This window comes from Lolium rigidum, chromosome 5, assembly GCF_022539505.1.
Source record: "Lolium rigidum isolate FL_2022 chromosome 5, APGP_CSIRO_Lrig_0.1, whole genome shotgun sequence".
NCBI classification, from domain to species: domain Eukaryota; kingdom Viridiplantae; phylum Streptophyta; class Magnoliopsida; order Poales; family Poaceae; genus Lolium; species Lolium rigidum.
Genome location: NC_061512.1, coordinates 99,039,037 through 99,052,372, shown reverse-complemented (window position 1 = coordinate 99,052,372; position 13,336 = coordinate 99,039,037). Strand labels below are relative to the sequence as shown.

The following is a 13,336-nucleotide window of genomic DNA, read 5'->3' as shown; positions in this document are numbered from 1 at the left end:
CTGCACCGGTTCATCCTTGTGTTTGTTTCAAATAACCTTGCTAGCCTAAGCCTTGTATCGAGAGGGAATACTTCTCATGCATCCAAAATCCTTGAGCCAACTACTATGCCATTTGTGTCCACCATACCTACCTACTACATGGTATTTCTCCGCCATTCCAAAGTAAATTGCTTGAGTGCTACCTTTAAATAATTCAAAATTTATCACCTCTAATTTGTGTCAATGTTTTATAGCTCATGAGGAAGTATGTGGTGTTTTATCTTTCGATCTTGTCATTTACTTGACGAGACTTTCACAATGGACTAGTGGCACATCCGCTTATCCAATAATTTTGCAAAAAGAGCTGGCAATGGGGTTCCCAGCCCGATTAATTAACTTGCATTAATAATTCTCTTCACATGTTTTGCTCGATACATCGGTAAGCAACTTAATTTTGCAAATAGACACTCCTTCATGGTATGTGATTGTTGGAAGGCACCCGAGGATTCGGTTAGCCATGGCTTGTGTAAGCAAAAGGTTGGGAGGAGTGTCATCCATAAATAAAGAAAAACTAAACTAAAGTACATGTGCAAACAAAAGAGAAGAGGGATGATCTACCTTGCTCGGTAGAGATAACGTCCTTCATGGGAGCCGCTCTTGAAAGTCTGGTTGATGAGGTAGTTAGAGTGCCCACTACCATTCGTTGACAACAACAAACACCTCTCAAAACTTTACTTTTATGCTCTCTTTATGTTTTCAAAAACCAAAGCTCTAGCACAAATATAGCAATCGATGCTTTTCCTCTTTGAAGGACCTTTCTTTTACTTTTTATGTTGAGTCAGTTCACCTATCTCTCTCCACCTCAAGAAGCAAACACTTGTGTGAACTGTGCATTGATTCCTACATACTTGCATATTGCACTTGTTATACTACTCTACGTTGACAAACTATCATTGAGATATACATGTTACAAGTTGAAAGCAATTGCTGAAACTTTATCTTCCATTGTGTTGCTTCAATATCTTTACTTTAAATTATTGCTTTATGAGTTAACTCTTATGCAAGACTTATTGATGCCTGTCTTGAAGTACTATTCATGAAAAGTCTTTGCTTTATAATTCACTTGTTTACTCATGACATTACCATTGTTTTGATCGTTGCATTAACTACATATGTTTACAAATAGTATGATCAAAGTTATGATGGCATATCACTTCAGAAATTATCTTTGTTATCGTTTTACCTGCTCGGGACGAGCAGAACTAAGCTTGGGGATGCTTGATACGTCTCCGACGTATCGATAATTTCTTATGTTCCATGCCATATTATTGATGATACCTACATGTTTTATGCACACTTTATGTCATATTCGTGCATTTTCCGGAACTAACCTATTAACAAGATGCCGAAGAGCCAGTTCCTGTTTTCTGCTGTTTTTGGTTCCAGAAATCCTAGTAAAGAAATATTCTCGGAATTGGACGAAACGAAGACCCAGGTTCCTATTTTCACCGGAAGCATCCAGAACACCCGGGAAGGACCAGAGGGGGGCACTCGGGCCCCCGGACCATAGGCCGGCGCGGCCCGGGCCCTGGCCGCGCCGCCATATGGTGTGGCCACCCCTTCGACCCTCCTGCGCCGCCTCTTCGCCTATATAAAGCCTCCGTCGCGAAAACCCTGAGGCGAAGAACCACGATACGGAAAACCTTCCAGAGCCGCCGCCATCGCGAAGCCAAGATCCGGGGACAGGAGTCTCTGTTCCGGCACCCTACCGGAGCGGGGAAGTGCCCCCGGAAGGCTTCTCCATCGACACCGCTGCCATCTCCACCGCCATCTTCATCACCGCTGCTGCTCCCATGAGGAGGGAGTAGTTCTCCATCGAGGCTCGGGGCTGTACCGGTAGCTATGTGGTTCATCTCTCTCCTATGTGCTTCAATACAATAATCTCATGAGCTGCCTTACATGATTGAGATTCATATGATGATGCTTGTAATCTAGATGTCATTATGCTAGTCAAGTGAGTTTTACTTATGTGATCTCCGGAGACTCCTTGTCCCACGTGTGTAAAGGTGACAGTGTGTGCACCGTGTGGGTCTCTTAGGCTATATTTCACAGAATACTTATTCACTTGTTGAATGGCATAGTGAGGTGCTTATTTATATCTCTTTATGATTGCAATGTGTTTGTATCACAATTTATCTATGTGCTACTCTAGCAATGTTATTAAAGTAGTTTTATTCCTCCCGCACGTGTGTAAAGGTGACGAGTGTGTGCACCGTGTTAGTACTTGGTTTATGCTATGATCATGATCTCTTGTAGATTGCGAAGTTAACTATTGCTATGATAATATTTATGTGATCTATTCCTCCTACATATGCATGAAGGTGACGAGTGTGCATGCTATGTTAGTACTTGGTTTAGTCTTTTGATCTATCTTACACTAAAGGTTACTAAAATATGAGCATTATTGTGGAGCTTGTTAACTCCGGCATTGAGGGTTCGTGTAATCCTACGCAATGTGTTCATCATCCAACAAGAGTGTAGAGTATGCATTTATCTATTCTGTTATGTGATCAATGTTGAGAGTGTCCACTAGTGAAAGTGTAATCCCTAGGCCTTGTTCCTAAATATCGCTATCGTCTGCTTGTTTACTTGTTTCTTTGCGTTACTACTGCTGCATTACTACTGTCCTGGGCAAAACACTTTTCTGGTGCTATTGCTACTACTTATTCATACCACCTGTATTTCACTATCTCTTTGCCGAACTAGTGCACCTCTTAGGTGTGTTGGGGACACAAGAGATTTCTTGCTTTGTGGTTGCAGGGTTGCATGAGAGGGATATCTTTGACCTCTTCCTCCCTGAGTTCGATAAACCCTGGGTATCCACTTAAGGGAAACTTGCTGCTGTTCTACAAACCTCTGCTCTTGGAGGCCCAACACTGTCTACAAGAATAGAAGCTCCCGTAGACATCAGGCTGCGCCTCCGCACGTAGCCTTGACGAACTCTCCACTTCCTGGAGAAGTGGTGGGGCCAGCTTCTTGATGATAGAGGAGCAAAACGCCTTGATGCGGCCCAACGCAAGCCTCTCCTGCTGTAGCTCCAAAACCGCGGTGTTGCCTCCAGATTCTTCTCCCGGCCGAACCTCCTCTAGGCTTGGGCCATCCCGATCGCGCCGCGGAACCAGCTGCATCTCACTGTTTGGTCCTGTATACGACGTGCATGGGGACCCCACAGGCTCGCTGTCCAAACCACCATCCGACTCTGCATGATCACAAACCGGCCACGCCCCCAGGTCTTTCTCATCCGCGCCCCCATCGTTCTCCACAGGGCTGCCCTTCACCGAGATGGACACTTTGAAATACTCCTCCTCCAAACACCTGTGTGCATCCGTATCAGCACAAGGTCCAAACGTGCGTATCAGCGGCGTGGTCTCATGCACAGACAAGGGCGTGCAGCTCTCCCCCGAGAAACTCTCTACCGCCTCATCTACCGAGTTCAACGGCACTCCACTTGCGGGCCCCACCACAACTCCAACAGAACCGGCCGACGCGGCAGCCATAGAAACCGCCACGCCCCCACTTCCCGGCAAAAGCTCCTTCTCCAGGCCCACACTGGCCCCAGCGCGCGCTTCTCCAGGAGGATCCGCAAGGGGCCCGACAGGAGCGTCCTCGGGATCCGCAGAAGCCTCCAACCGCGCTGTCGTTTCCTTCCGGGCGAGCGCCTGATCCGCATGATCCGTCTCCATCATTGGACCCACAGGGCGAGCCTCCAAAGCGCACCGAAACTCCGAGGCCACGTGGCTACTCCCCGCCCCGCGCGATGGCGCAGCAGTACTCGATCCAGCGGCCGGGATGCCTTCTTCCTCCACACATGCTTTTCCACTTTCCCTCTGACTCCCGACAAGCTTCACAGGGCTGACCGCAAGGTCACCAGCCGCCGCAAGAATAGACTCCGTCTCCGAGCTCGTTTGAACGACCCAGGGAGCAGGTCGCTCCAAGGAAGGTAGGCCCAACGACGGCCCAGCCCCCACTGGCAGGCTGCCACCTATCCCGCTCCTCCACTGCGCAGCCAGCCCTCCAGGCCCACCACGGTTGTCAGGAACACCTTGTGTCCAGGACAGGTTTCTTCTCCAGCGACGGCCAGCCTCACCGCCGCCGCCGCCCTGACCCTCCTGAGTCCCAGCACCACGACCTCCGGCAGCGCCTCCGCCTTGCTCTTCTGGCGATGGAACAGACTCGACCGAGACGGCTCCTCCACCGCAAAGGCTCCTCCTCGGGCGGGAACGACCATGTGTCCGGCCTGGGGATCTCCTCTGCTTCGTCTGGGAACAGCGTCGACATGCTGCGCGCGGTGGCGCCGCCGCAGGCTCCGGCGGCGGTGCGGGGCCGTGTTCAAGATCGCCTCGTGTGGGAGCAGCCAAGGCCCTCGAAGAAGACCATGTGGAGGCGCAGGGTGGAAGCGCGGAGTGACGCGGCGGCCGGCCGTGCTGTGGCGCCGGAGATGGAAGGCCTCTCGCTTCCGCCGCTATGAGCCGGGGCATCGGAAGCGCGATTGTACTAACGATGAAGTTTGTGTGAGATGTTGGCTCAGGGGACATCCGGCGAGGGAGTGCAAGAGGCCCAGGAGCCCCTCGTCGGAGGAGGAGCTCCGAAATCTTGCCCTGGCAAAGCTTGCGCGCCGCCGCTCGCCAGTTCGTGGTGAGGTGGCCGGAGCTCAGAGGGGTCCGATCAGGGTGCCTGGGCATGCGGCCGCACCTGCGCCTCCTCCGCGGGCGCCCTGTCCGCCATCGGTGCCCACGCCAACACCACCACTCCCTCCTCCGCCTCCACCGCCGGTAGCCCACATCACCCCTCTCCCCCTGAGCCTCCCTCCGATGGGAGCCTTGCCACCTTTGTGCGTCGAGCCGGAGTGCGCTCCGAGGAGCGGCAGGGTGCTTGAGGCCCCTGCGCTCTGTGTTGTGAGAAGGACCGCGGCCATGGGTGATTTGGAGCGAAGGCTCCGCTTCGCCATGGTGGCCTCTGTCGGAGGACGGAGGCCGGCGGTCTCTTCTGAGCAGGTTGCGGCGGCTCTGAGGTGGAGGGGCGTGCCGGCGGCGGCTTTTCGGTGCATGCTCACGCGCCGGAGGATTTTCTGATCGTGTTGGAGTCGGCGGAGCTCAGGCGCCACGTTGCTGCCTTGCCTTCAGTGCTGGTGGCGGGCGCGCCGCTTGTTCTCCGGCCATGGAACAGGCAGGCGCAGGCTAAGCAAGTGCCGTTGAAATCCAAGGTTTTTCTGGTGCTTGAGGGGATCCCGCCGCACGCCTGGGATGTGGGGATCGTCGAGGACCTGCTCGGGAAAACTTGTGCTGTGGAGGAGGTTGCGCCGGAGACGCGTTCTAGGGCAGACCTCAGCTTGTTCAAGCTTTCGGCGTGGACATCGGATCTAGGGGCAATCCCTGTGTCGCGCATGCTCGCGGTCCCTGAGCCGCGGAGGAGTGATGCTGGATCGCTGCAGCCGGCGAGGGAGCTCCCGGTTGCTGCGGTGACACATCACTTGTTACTTAGTACCTAAGTATACTTGTTACTTAGCAATATAATCGTCTGTCTTTCGGCGACGCCTCACAAAACGCTCAATCAGTGGCTCGCAATTGATCAAGAGATGATTAATTTTAAAGGCAACCTAGGCTCACGGAATTTTTTTCTAGGAGCATAAGGAAAATGACAACGGGTACTAGTGCGTTAGTGGTCTTTTCTTTTTTCATGCCAAACAGACCCACTTGAGACCACCAGGTAGGGTCTGCCACGATGTGGAGATTTTCTACAGTATGAATATAAAAAATAGTACCATTTATGTTCTGTTAGGCAAAAAACCGGTGTTGCACAATAACTACAACAATTAAGGAAGAGATAGCTTAAACGGGTATCATAATATATGCTATTGTATCCTAGCAGGTAGAAGTAGCAAATAGTCCCTCCTCCCCAAAATACATCGCATATATAAATTTTAGTCAAAGTCAAACTTTATAAAGTTGGATCATGCATATTGATAAAACTATGAACATATACAAATCCAAATTAATACCATTAGAATTATCATAAAATATATTTTTCATATTATATACATTTGGTATAGCAAATGTTCGTATTATTTTCTATATTCATGGTCAAACATTGGAAACTTTGATTCGCACTGAAAATTATGAGCAACCTATTATGGGCAGGAGGGAGAATAATGAAAATATATCTTGTATATAGATTTGTATTAAGATTTTACAAATAAATAAATATGAGATACTATGAGATGATATTATGGGTGTGGAAAAATGGATCCCGAGCTCCATGGAGCCCTTTACTTTGAAAATCCAAAAAATAATTAATGGTTTATAGTTCCAAAATATTTGGAAAAGAAAATCTATAGTTAGCCAACAAGGTATAATACATGCGTGTGAAATATCAGTGCAAAATTCTTGGTATATTTCGGCGGCACAAAAGTGGAAAAACTTGGAGTTTTGAAAATGCATATGGTTAACTATTTTCAAATTCACACTTTTATCATTCTTGGTTAGCTTAAAATACTTAGTATTTTGCATTAATATTTTGAATCCTTATAGTATTTATCATTGAATACCTATAGAATCTTTTCAGAAATTTTATAACATTGAATTACAATTTTGAAAATGATAAGTTACATAAAGCTCGGCTTCCATTATGAGTTTCCGCTTATCGTGAAACATGCAATATCACACTTAGCTTGATGTCACACTTCGCACCGTTTACCTAATGCCACCGCCCCTAAAAATAGTTAAAAATCTTATCTCCGCTAATATTCCTGTTGATCGGTAGATGTACATGGGCCTTTGGATCGGAATGTGGGCTGGCCTGTTCGTGAGAGCCTTTTAACCAAAATTTTACTGATCCTTTAGTACCACCTCGTCTAGCTCTTTGAACTTTTAAGCACGGAACATAGCACGAAACGAACGGTTTCTCAGGTACCCTCGCCTCATCGAGACGCCAACCCTAGCAACCGAGAGCGGCGGCCACTGATTCGAGCAAGCAGGAGGCGGCGGCGTAGGAGGCAGCTCCTCTGGGGCGGAGTAGCGCGTCAAGGTGCTGCCCAAGCCCAAGGTCGACATGGAGAGGAATCTGGTGTGTAGGCTGCAGGATGACCTGTTTCGGTTGCGTGGTTGGGGTTGCTAGGTTTTCCGTTCCCCATCAGTCGATTGAAATCTCGTTTATCCATCAATCACCAAAATCTCAATTACAAAAATGAAAGAGATTTGGGGTTAGGAATTAAGGGATCTGGGGTTAGGAATCACCAAAATCTCTGTTACAAAAACTAATTTTCAATCGATTGACACCGAGACACTTCCTTTGCGTTTTGATAATTGGTATGGTATCCCCAAGTAGGGAGCGTTGGTCCTTATCTGATTAGCTCGTGGACAGCTTCACTTTCGATTGGTGCTCGCATCGCTGGGATTTTTGGTAGAAAAAAAATGGGGGATGTTGGTTCCGTTCTTCTGCTAGTGATGCTCAAATGCGCATCTCACTGTTTATATGAGTATGTTATTAACACTTGGTTTGACTATTAGTCTGTTCTCATGTAAATAGGAAACTGGAATGCTCTACCCCGTGGTATTAGAGAATTCGTGACTGATGAATTTTTTTAAGCCCGTGTGCGCTCTGCTGGTCAACCTTTTTTCAAGTCTGGTGCTAGCAATTGCTATGTCAGTCGAGGAGCATGCCAGATTAGCACTAGGTTTATCGTAGTATTGGAAGATGATGAGTCAGCAACATGTTTCTGGCATGCTGACTCAGAACATATGCAATGTTGCACAACAGGTGCCATGTTCTATTTGCAGGGTTTTTTTTTCTTCTTTTTATGACAGCAGTTTCTTCCTATTGGAAGGCAACCATTATGACTGTTTTTGGAACTTGTCACTATGATTAGAATTGTGATCTTGTATGATGGCCTTGCTATTTTGATTAATGTGTGTTTTGACTAATGGTTTGTCACTCTGTTCAGGAGGATCTGTGGTCGTCTGCTTTTCCTGTTGGGACTGAGGTTTGTTCCCATCCCTTTTTTTTCGTAATGTTTATGTTAGTTGCGCACTTGGACATATTATATAGCTTAAGCTGTACGCATTTCCTTGCCTTGAAAAACTTTTATACAACTTGGCTTGTCATCTGCAGTGGGAAAACATTGATATTGATAAGATAAAGGAATTCAATTGGAACTTCGAAAATTTAGAGGTATGATAGTCAAACTTTATCTTGTAAGATCTACCGCCGTTTTGAATATGTTTAACTTCATCATACACTGATATGTGGTTGTTGTTGATGAGCAGAAAACACTAGAGGAAGGGGGGGAACTATATGGGAAGACGGTTTACTTGTTTGGAAGCACGGAGCGTAAGTAACTAAGTATACTTGGTACTAAGCTCTTTCTAAAGTTGATTTTGCCACCATTGATCCTTGATACATGTTTTATAATGTTGATAATAGTTCAGTAATCTGTTTCTAAAGTTAATTTTGCTATCATTGATCCTTGATACATGTTTTATAATGTTGGTAATATATCGTAATCTGTAGCAAAGTAGGGTTATCTGGTCATAAATTTACTGATGTTTGTTTTAAGTGCTATTAGTTTGGTTTAGTGAGATTCGACAATTGTATTTGTGTATCACTTTATATATTGTATGTAGAGTGGATTTAGTATCTGCCATCTTCTTATTTCCATTCTAGTTTTATACCTGTTGAATATTATTCCATACAAGTCAAATTGGCTCCTCTTGGCATGCAGCACAACTATTCGATGTTAATGGTGAATTCAAGATAGTGGTTGTTCCGGTTATAGTTGCTGTAAGTTCTTATCCACTCTCTTGGCCCAGCATCTATAACACCATTATATTTACATTTTGTGTTTCAAAGCAAAACATGTTAGTAGGAAAAAAAAAGTACAGCGGAGAATGGTCTTGCAGTTGTACATATTGAGCTGAACCTTTAGCTCACGTCTACATCAGATAAACAAATCAGCAGTTCTGTTAATACCTTTTGCATTACTTAAAAACATGCCATCTTTAGTATATTGTTTACAGTTTTCATGTAGAATTATTAATTGCACAAGATGAAAATTTATGTATCAGCTTTTAAGTTCAGAAAATTGCTACAAGCTTTTGAAAATAAAAGGAGTAAGAAACTTCATTTATTTTGTCAGTTGATGTTACCAAGAGAATTATCTTGGTAGGAGCATTTATTTCCTTCTATTGCTGTTGTTCTGTTATGATTCTGTTTTCTCTCTCTAAGTTTTCCTGTTAACTTGTGAAAAATTATTTGGCTGGTGACCTTGTCTTGCTCTTCACTGATGTTTTTTACCCTAACATGTAGTATCAAATATTTTGTCATATTTGTTAATTTGGTCAAATACTTGTTTAAGGCCTATGATCTGGATGGTCTGTCTTGTTTAGAAGTTGACATGTTCAATTTTGCAGGTTGACTGTCCTTTTCCTCCATCAGATAAGATTGCCATAAATTTTGTTCGAACGGGAAAAGAAGAAATAGTACCAATGAAAGAGATGAAGATGTCATGGGTGCCTTATGTTCCTCTTCAGGACCGGTACTGTTGCGTTACTTATATTGAGCAATATTTGTTGCCTTTTGTTTCATTGTTTATACCCCTGCTTTTTCCCTCTACTTTGTAACATATTTTGTTCACCTTGCTATTGCTTTGTCTACAGGATTGGCAGGATTGGAAGTTTGAAAACAAAAATCTTCACTCTCTGTTGCACCCAGCGGAGGTGAGTTTTATGAATTTATGCTTTCAGAATTTCATGCTTTAGGTACATATTTATTTCTGTTGCCAGGCATTTCATTCTCATTCAATGATGTGCTATATTTCCATTACCACTAGTTAAGATTACTAAATTTCAGGTTTATACATTTACAGGTCTGCGCAAACTGAGAGAGCCAACAAGTTCTACTACTACACGCCCTGTAAGCTGAATCGGGTTTATTTTTTTAGGCTTGTATTATGCTTCTCTAGTAATATCCTTTTTTTACCCTTTTTTGCTTTATGATCCTTTGAATACCCCTTACCATTAGAGAGGTTCCACTGTTGTACCTATCTTTGGCACATGTCATGCCAAGATCATGTAAACCAAACCATCCAAAAGTGTGCATGATTCTGCAGAACTGCAGCCACTATTAGTTGAATGGTTGCAATGCAATTCTTCGTCTTGGAATGATGCCCTTTTCCCTAATCAAATTGTTAATTCATTGAAGTGGCAGTTGAAGAAGCATGCCTGCGAACACTGCAATGGCTTTTAAAACTTGTATTTTTATTGACTGGTATCCCGTTTTACAAAATCATAATGGCATCATATTTAGTAACACCCAGTTTGAATTATATCCTGGTTGCTTTCTAGTAATTTGATGGCACATAATATCCTGTCAAGCGAATCTCTCTTTTATTCTCCTTCTTTCTTCTGAGGGGATACATTTCTTCTTTTCCTTTTTCGCACTTTGGTGCATATTTGCTTGGCCTTTAGTGCTGTTCGCACCTTGACGATTAGCATCTCTAGAGCGTGCGGATTTTCAGGTCATGCTATTGTCAGAAAGTACTCAGTAGGCAGCGAGGTGGTGCCTAGTACTTATTACTGTCTAGCAAAGCAGAAACCTAGGCAGCAGGTAATGCTATGTGGCAGGGTTGCGCCTAGTGCCTAAGAACTGCCAGGATGGAATTGTCAATCACATTCTAAGACATCATAAGCACGAAAAGATTGCTAAGTACTCAAAATGACGACCCAACACTCACTGAATCCTGTTTGGCACAATCCACTCGCATATACGTGCCCATATCCTAGAGCTGTGCTACTAGTTCATCACTCGATTTAAATTTATATGGCATTAGTTGTTTTAATGATATCATTCTCTGTAGGGTAATCTCATCGGCATATGAACCTTGTTTAATATCATGCAGACATGCCACTAAATCCTCCTGAAGATGAAGATGGCACAGTTGTCCGCGTCATATATCCTCTAGATCCCCCGGTAAGCTTCCTTTAAGCGTATTATTGTTGTGATCTAGTCTGCCTTAGTCTGCGACGTGATCATCAGTCGATGAGGTCATATGGGTTTTGTCTGGTACTGGTGACATGCTGCCATTGTTCTTGTTGCATAAGGCAGTCTCGTGCTGTGGGGACCCCTCCTCATCTTCCATGCGCACTGCTTCCGTTAAGTCTTAAAATAAATGTTGTCACCTGTTTTGTAGTATGTTGGATGCTTGACCTAAGTTGTTCCTGTCACAATTTGATGGTGCAAACCCCCAGTGGATGGGTGGGTTGTTTGAGGTTTCCTTGTGTTGATACTAAACAACAGTACAATCTGCGTAGCCTGCTTTCCACTTTGTAGTTATTGTATTTCTATTTCAAACACTATTCGCAGAAGTGCGCTCGTGCATCCTAATTAAGTCTCCAGGTCTGGTTTCAAGTAGCTGTTAATTGTTTATACATTAATGTTTACCTTGTGCTGCTTGTTGCAGATAGTTTGTGATTTTGACTTGGAATGGGATGATTACAAGGTTTGTTAGGAATTTCAGTTGTTCTACTCTGATGTACAATGCTACCTATGAAAGGACATCCATGTTGAATTGTATCATGTTGCAATGCAGGTTTTAGCTCATAAGCTAGTCAAAGACGAGGGGTTGCCAGAGGATGAGAGGGAAAAAATTGAGGTCACCAATCTCTTCTTGATCAATTATATACTCTAAAGTTAGCATTGTTTTACAGCAGTAACTCCCTTCCTAATTTTGCTGCCACGTTTTTTTGATAGGAATTTCTAAAGGAGAAGGTTAAACAAGGGAAAATAGAACTGGAACAGGTCCATTTAACTGAAATATTTAATTATTTTCCAAGAGATTTGACGCTTTACAATATTATTCAATATTCCCCAAACTTGTGCAGGCTGAAGAAGTACGGAAGAAAGCTATTGAAGATATGGACCCTAAGCAAAGAGAGGCATTTGAAAACATGAAACTTTACAAATTCTATCCTGTGAATACCCCGGATACACCTGATGTTAACAATATGAAGGTATGAAGTTGTTTTTCAGTGCTCATTACTTAAATGTATCTGAACCTGCAACACTAGATTTAACATGGTATCTACTATTGTCTGCAGTCGAGGTACATCAACAGATATTATGGTGGCGCGCATTATCTGATGTAATGGTGTTCCTGATCTCACATGTTTGCTAAACTGTGATTGATTAATCTATCCAACTTGAAGAGTTCTTGTTATGGAAGCTGGGTAGATGAGCTTGGTGACATAAGAGTGTAGTCTCGTGTTGGTCTATTAGATACAATGTTGCATCTGAACTCAGTTGTAATGGAGCTACTGTCACTTGTCTGACCATCCCGTAGGCATTGATTTGTTTAACATCCTGAGCTAACCAAGGAACCTCCTGACCGATTTCATCGGCAAGCTTCTTCATTTTTTTTTCGTTTCCTCTGCAGGGATGTTGATTGTTATCAACAAAGCTGTTGCTTGAGCTCGAAAAGGTGTGATTGGTGCATTGCCGTGGTACTGTGTGCGTGATCCATTAGGGCTGTCCAGGTCTGATTGGGGACTCTTTACGGGCGGGCAGCACTGACTAGAACCAGTTATGTGGATTAACCTGGACATCTGTGTTCGATGGCAGGTGCCGAATTCCTTGCATCGCTGTCCACAGGGAAAATGCATGTGTGCCTCCAAACAAGGCATGTACGTTATCCTCCTCTCTTCCGCAGATGTTGCAGTTCATCCCTCTGCAACGCTGATTATCTTCAGTAGCTAGTGCATTGTGTGCAGCTTTCCAGGCAGAAACTTTCATTTTGGGTAGAACCCTGGCCTTGCATATCCGATCCCAACACGGGACTGCACCATCAGGTCGATCGCTGGACGCTGGGAAAGCATATTGCTCTAGGAGGTCATTTATAGCCAATTTATAAGCGCTCCGGGCCAAGCAATAGCATCTTTTTTTTTGAATGGTAAGCAATATCATCTTCAGCAATGCAACTAGAAACTTTGATCTTTACAATAAGCTCAGCATCCATAGGATTAAAAGACTTTGCGCACCAGGTCTACTTTATTTGAAACAACGTATCCAAGATTTCTTCATCAGATTGTCACTGAAGCTTGGACGGCGTGCCAAACAAGAGAGAATGTGATGTAGCCCCGCTCACCGACGACACTACACCAAGACCAACTAGTCTCCCAAGTGGACCGATGACTCGGGCTCGAGTTAAAGCGCTGCATGATAAGGTGAACTCGCTCCTCACCACCCTTGATCTCGGTACCCCTTTGGATGGAATGCTACCTCATGCCGACGTACTTTGTGTCATTAGGTA

General features: G+C 44.6%; 1 protein-coding gene across 2 annotated transcripts; it reads left to right on the top strand.

The window, feature by feature from the left end:
• The first annotated feature begins 6,993 nt into the window (after window positions 1-6,993).
• LOC124653752 (protein HEAT INTOLERANT 4-like) lies at window positions 6,994-12,431 on the top strand. 2 transcript variants are annotated; one of them, XM_047192815.1, is made up of 14 exons: window positions 6,994-7,101; window positions 7,979-8,017; window positions 8,146-8,205; window positions 8,301-8,364; window positions 8,756-8,814; window positions 9,444-9,568; window positions 9,690-9,749; window positions 9,899-9,945; window positions 10,931-11,001; window positions 11,492-11,530; window positions 11,621-11,683; window positions 11,782-11,829; window positions 11,913-12,041; window positions 12,129-12,431. In XM_047192815.1, exons 1-14 carry the CDS (start codon window positions 7,087-7,089, stop codon window positions 12,174-12,176), a joined length of 867 nt encoding a protein of 288 aa, XP_047048771.1. In that variant the 5' UTR covers window positions 6,994-7,086; the 3' UTR covers window positions 12,177-12,431. The 2 variants fall into 2 exon arrangements, with proteins under 2 accessions (XP_047048771.1, XP_047048770.1); XM_047192814.1 differs by lacking the exon at window positions 6,994-7,101 and having other exon boundaries at window positions 7,160-8,017.
• Window positions 12,432-13,336: the final 905 nt, after the last annotated feature.

What these genes read in the sequence shown, in the direction of transcription:
- LOC124653752 (XM_047192814.1), top strand. Translation starts at nt 7,958, where the DNA reads ATGGTTTGTCACTCTGTTCAGGAGGATCTGTGGTCGTCTGCTTTTCCT. An exon ending in CTTTTCCTGTTGGGACTGAG is followed by an intron (nt 8,018 to 8,145) that starts GTTTGTTCCCAT and finishes TGTCATCTGCAG; the next exon opens with TGGGAAAACATTGATATTGA. An exon ending in TTGTTCCGGTTATAGTTGCT is followed by an intron (nt 8,815 to 9,443) that starts GTAAGTTCTTAT and finishes TCAATTTTGCAG; the next exon opens with GTTGACTGTCCTTTTCCTCC.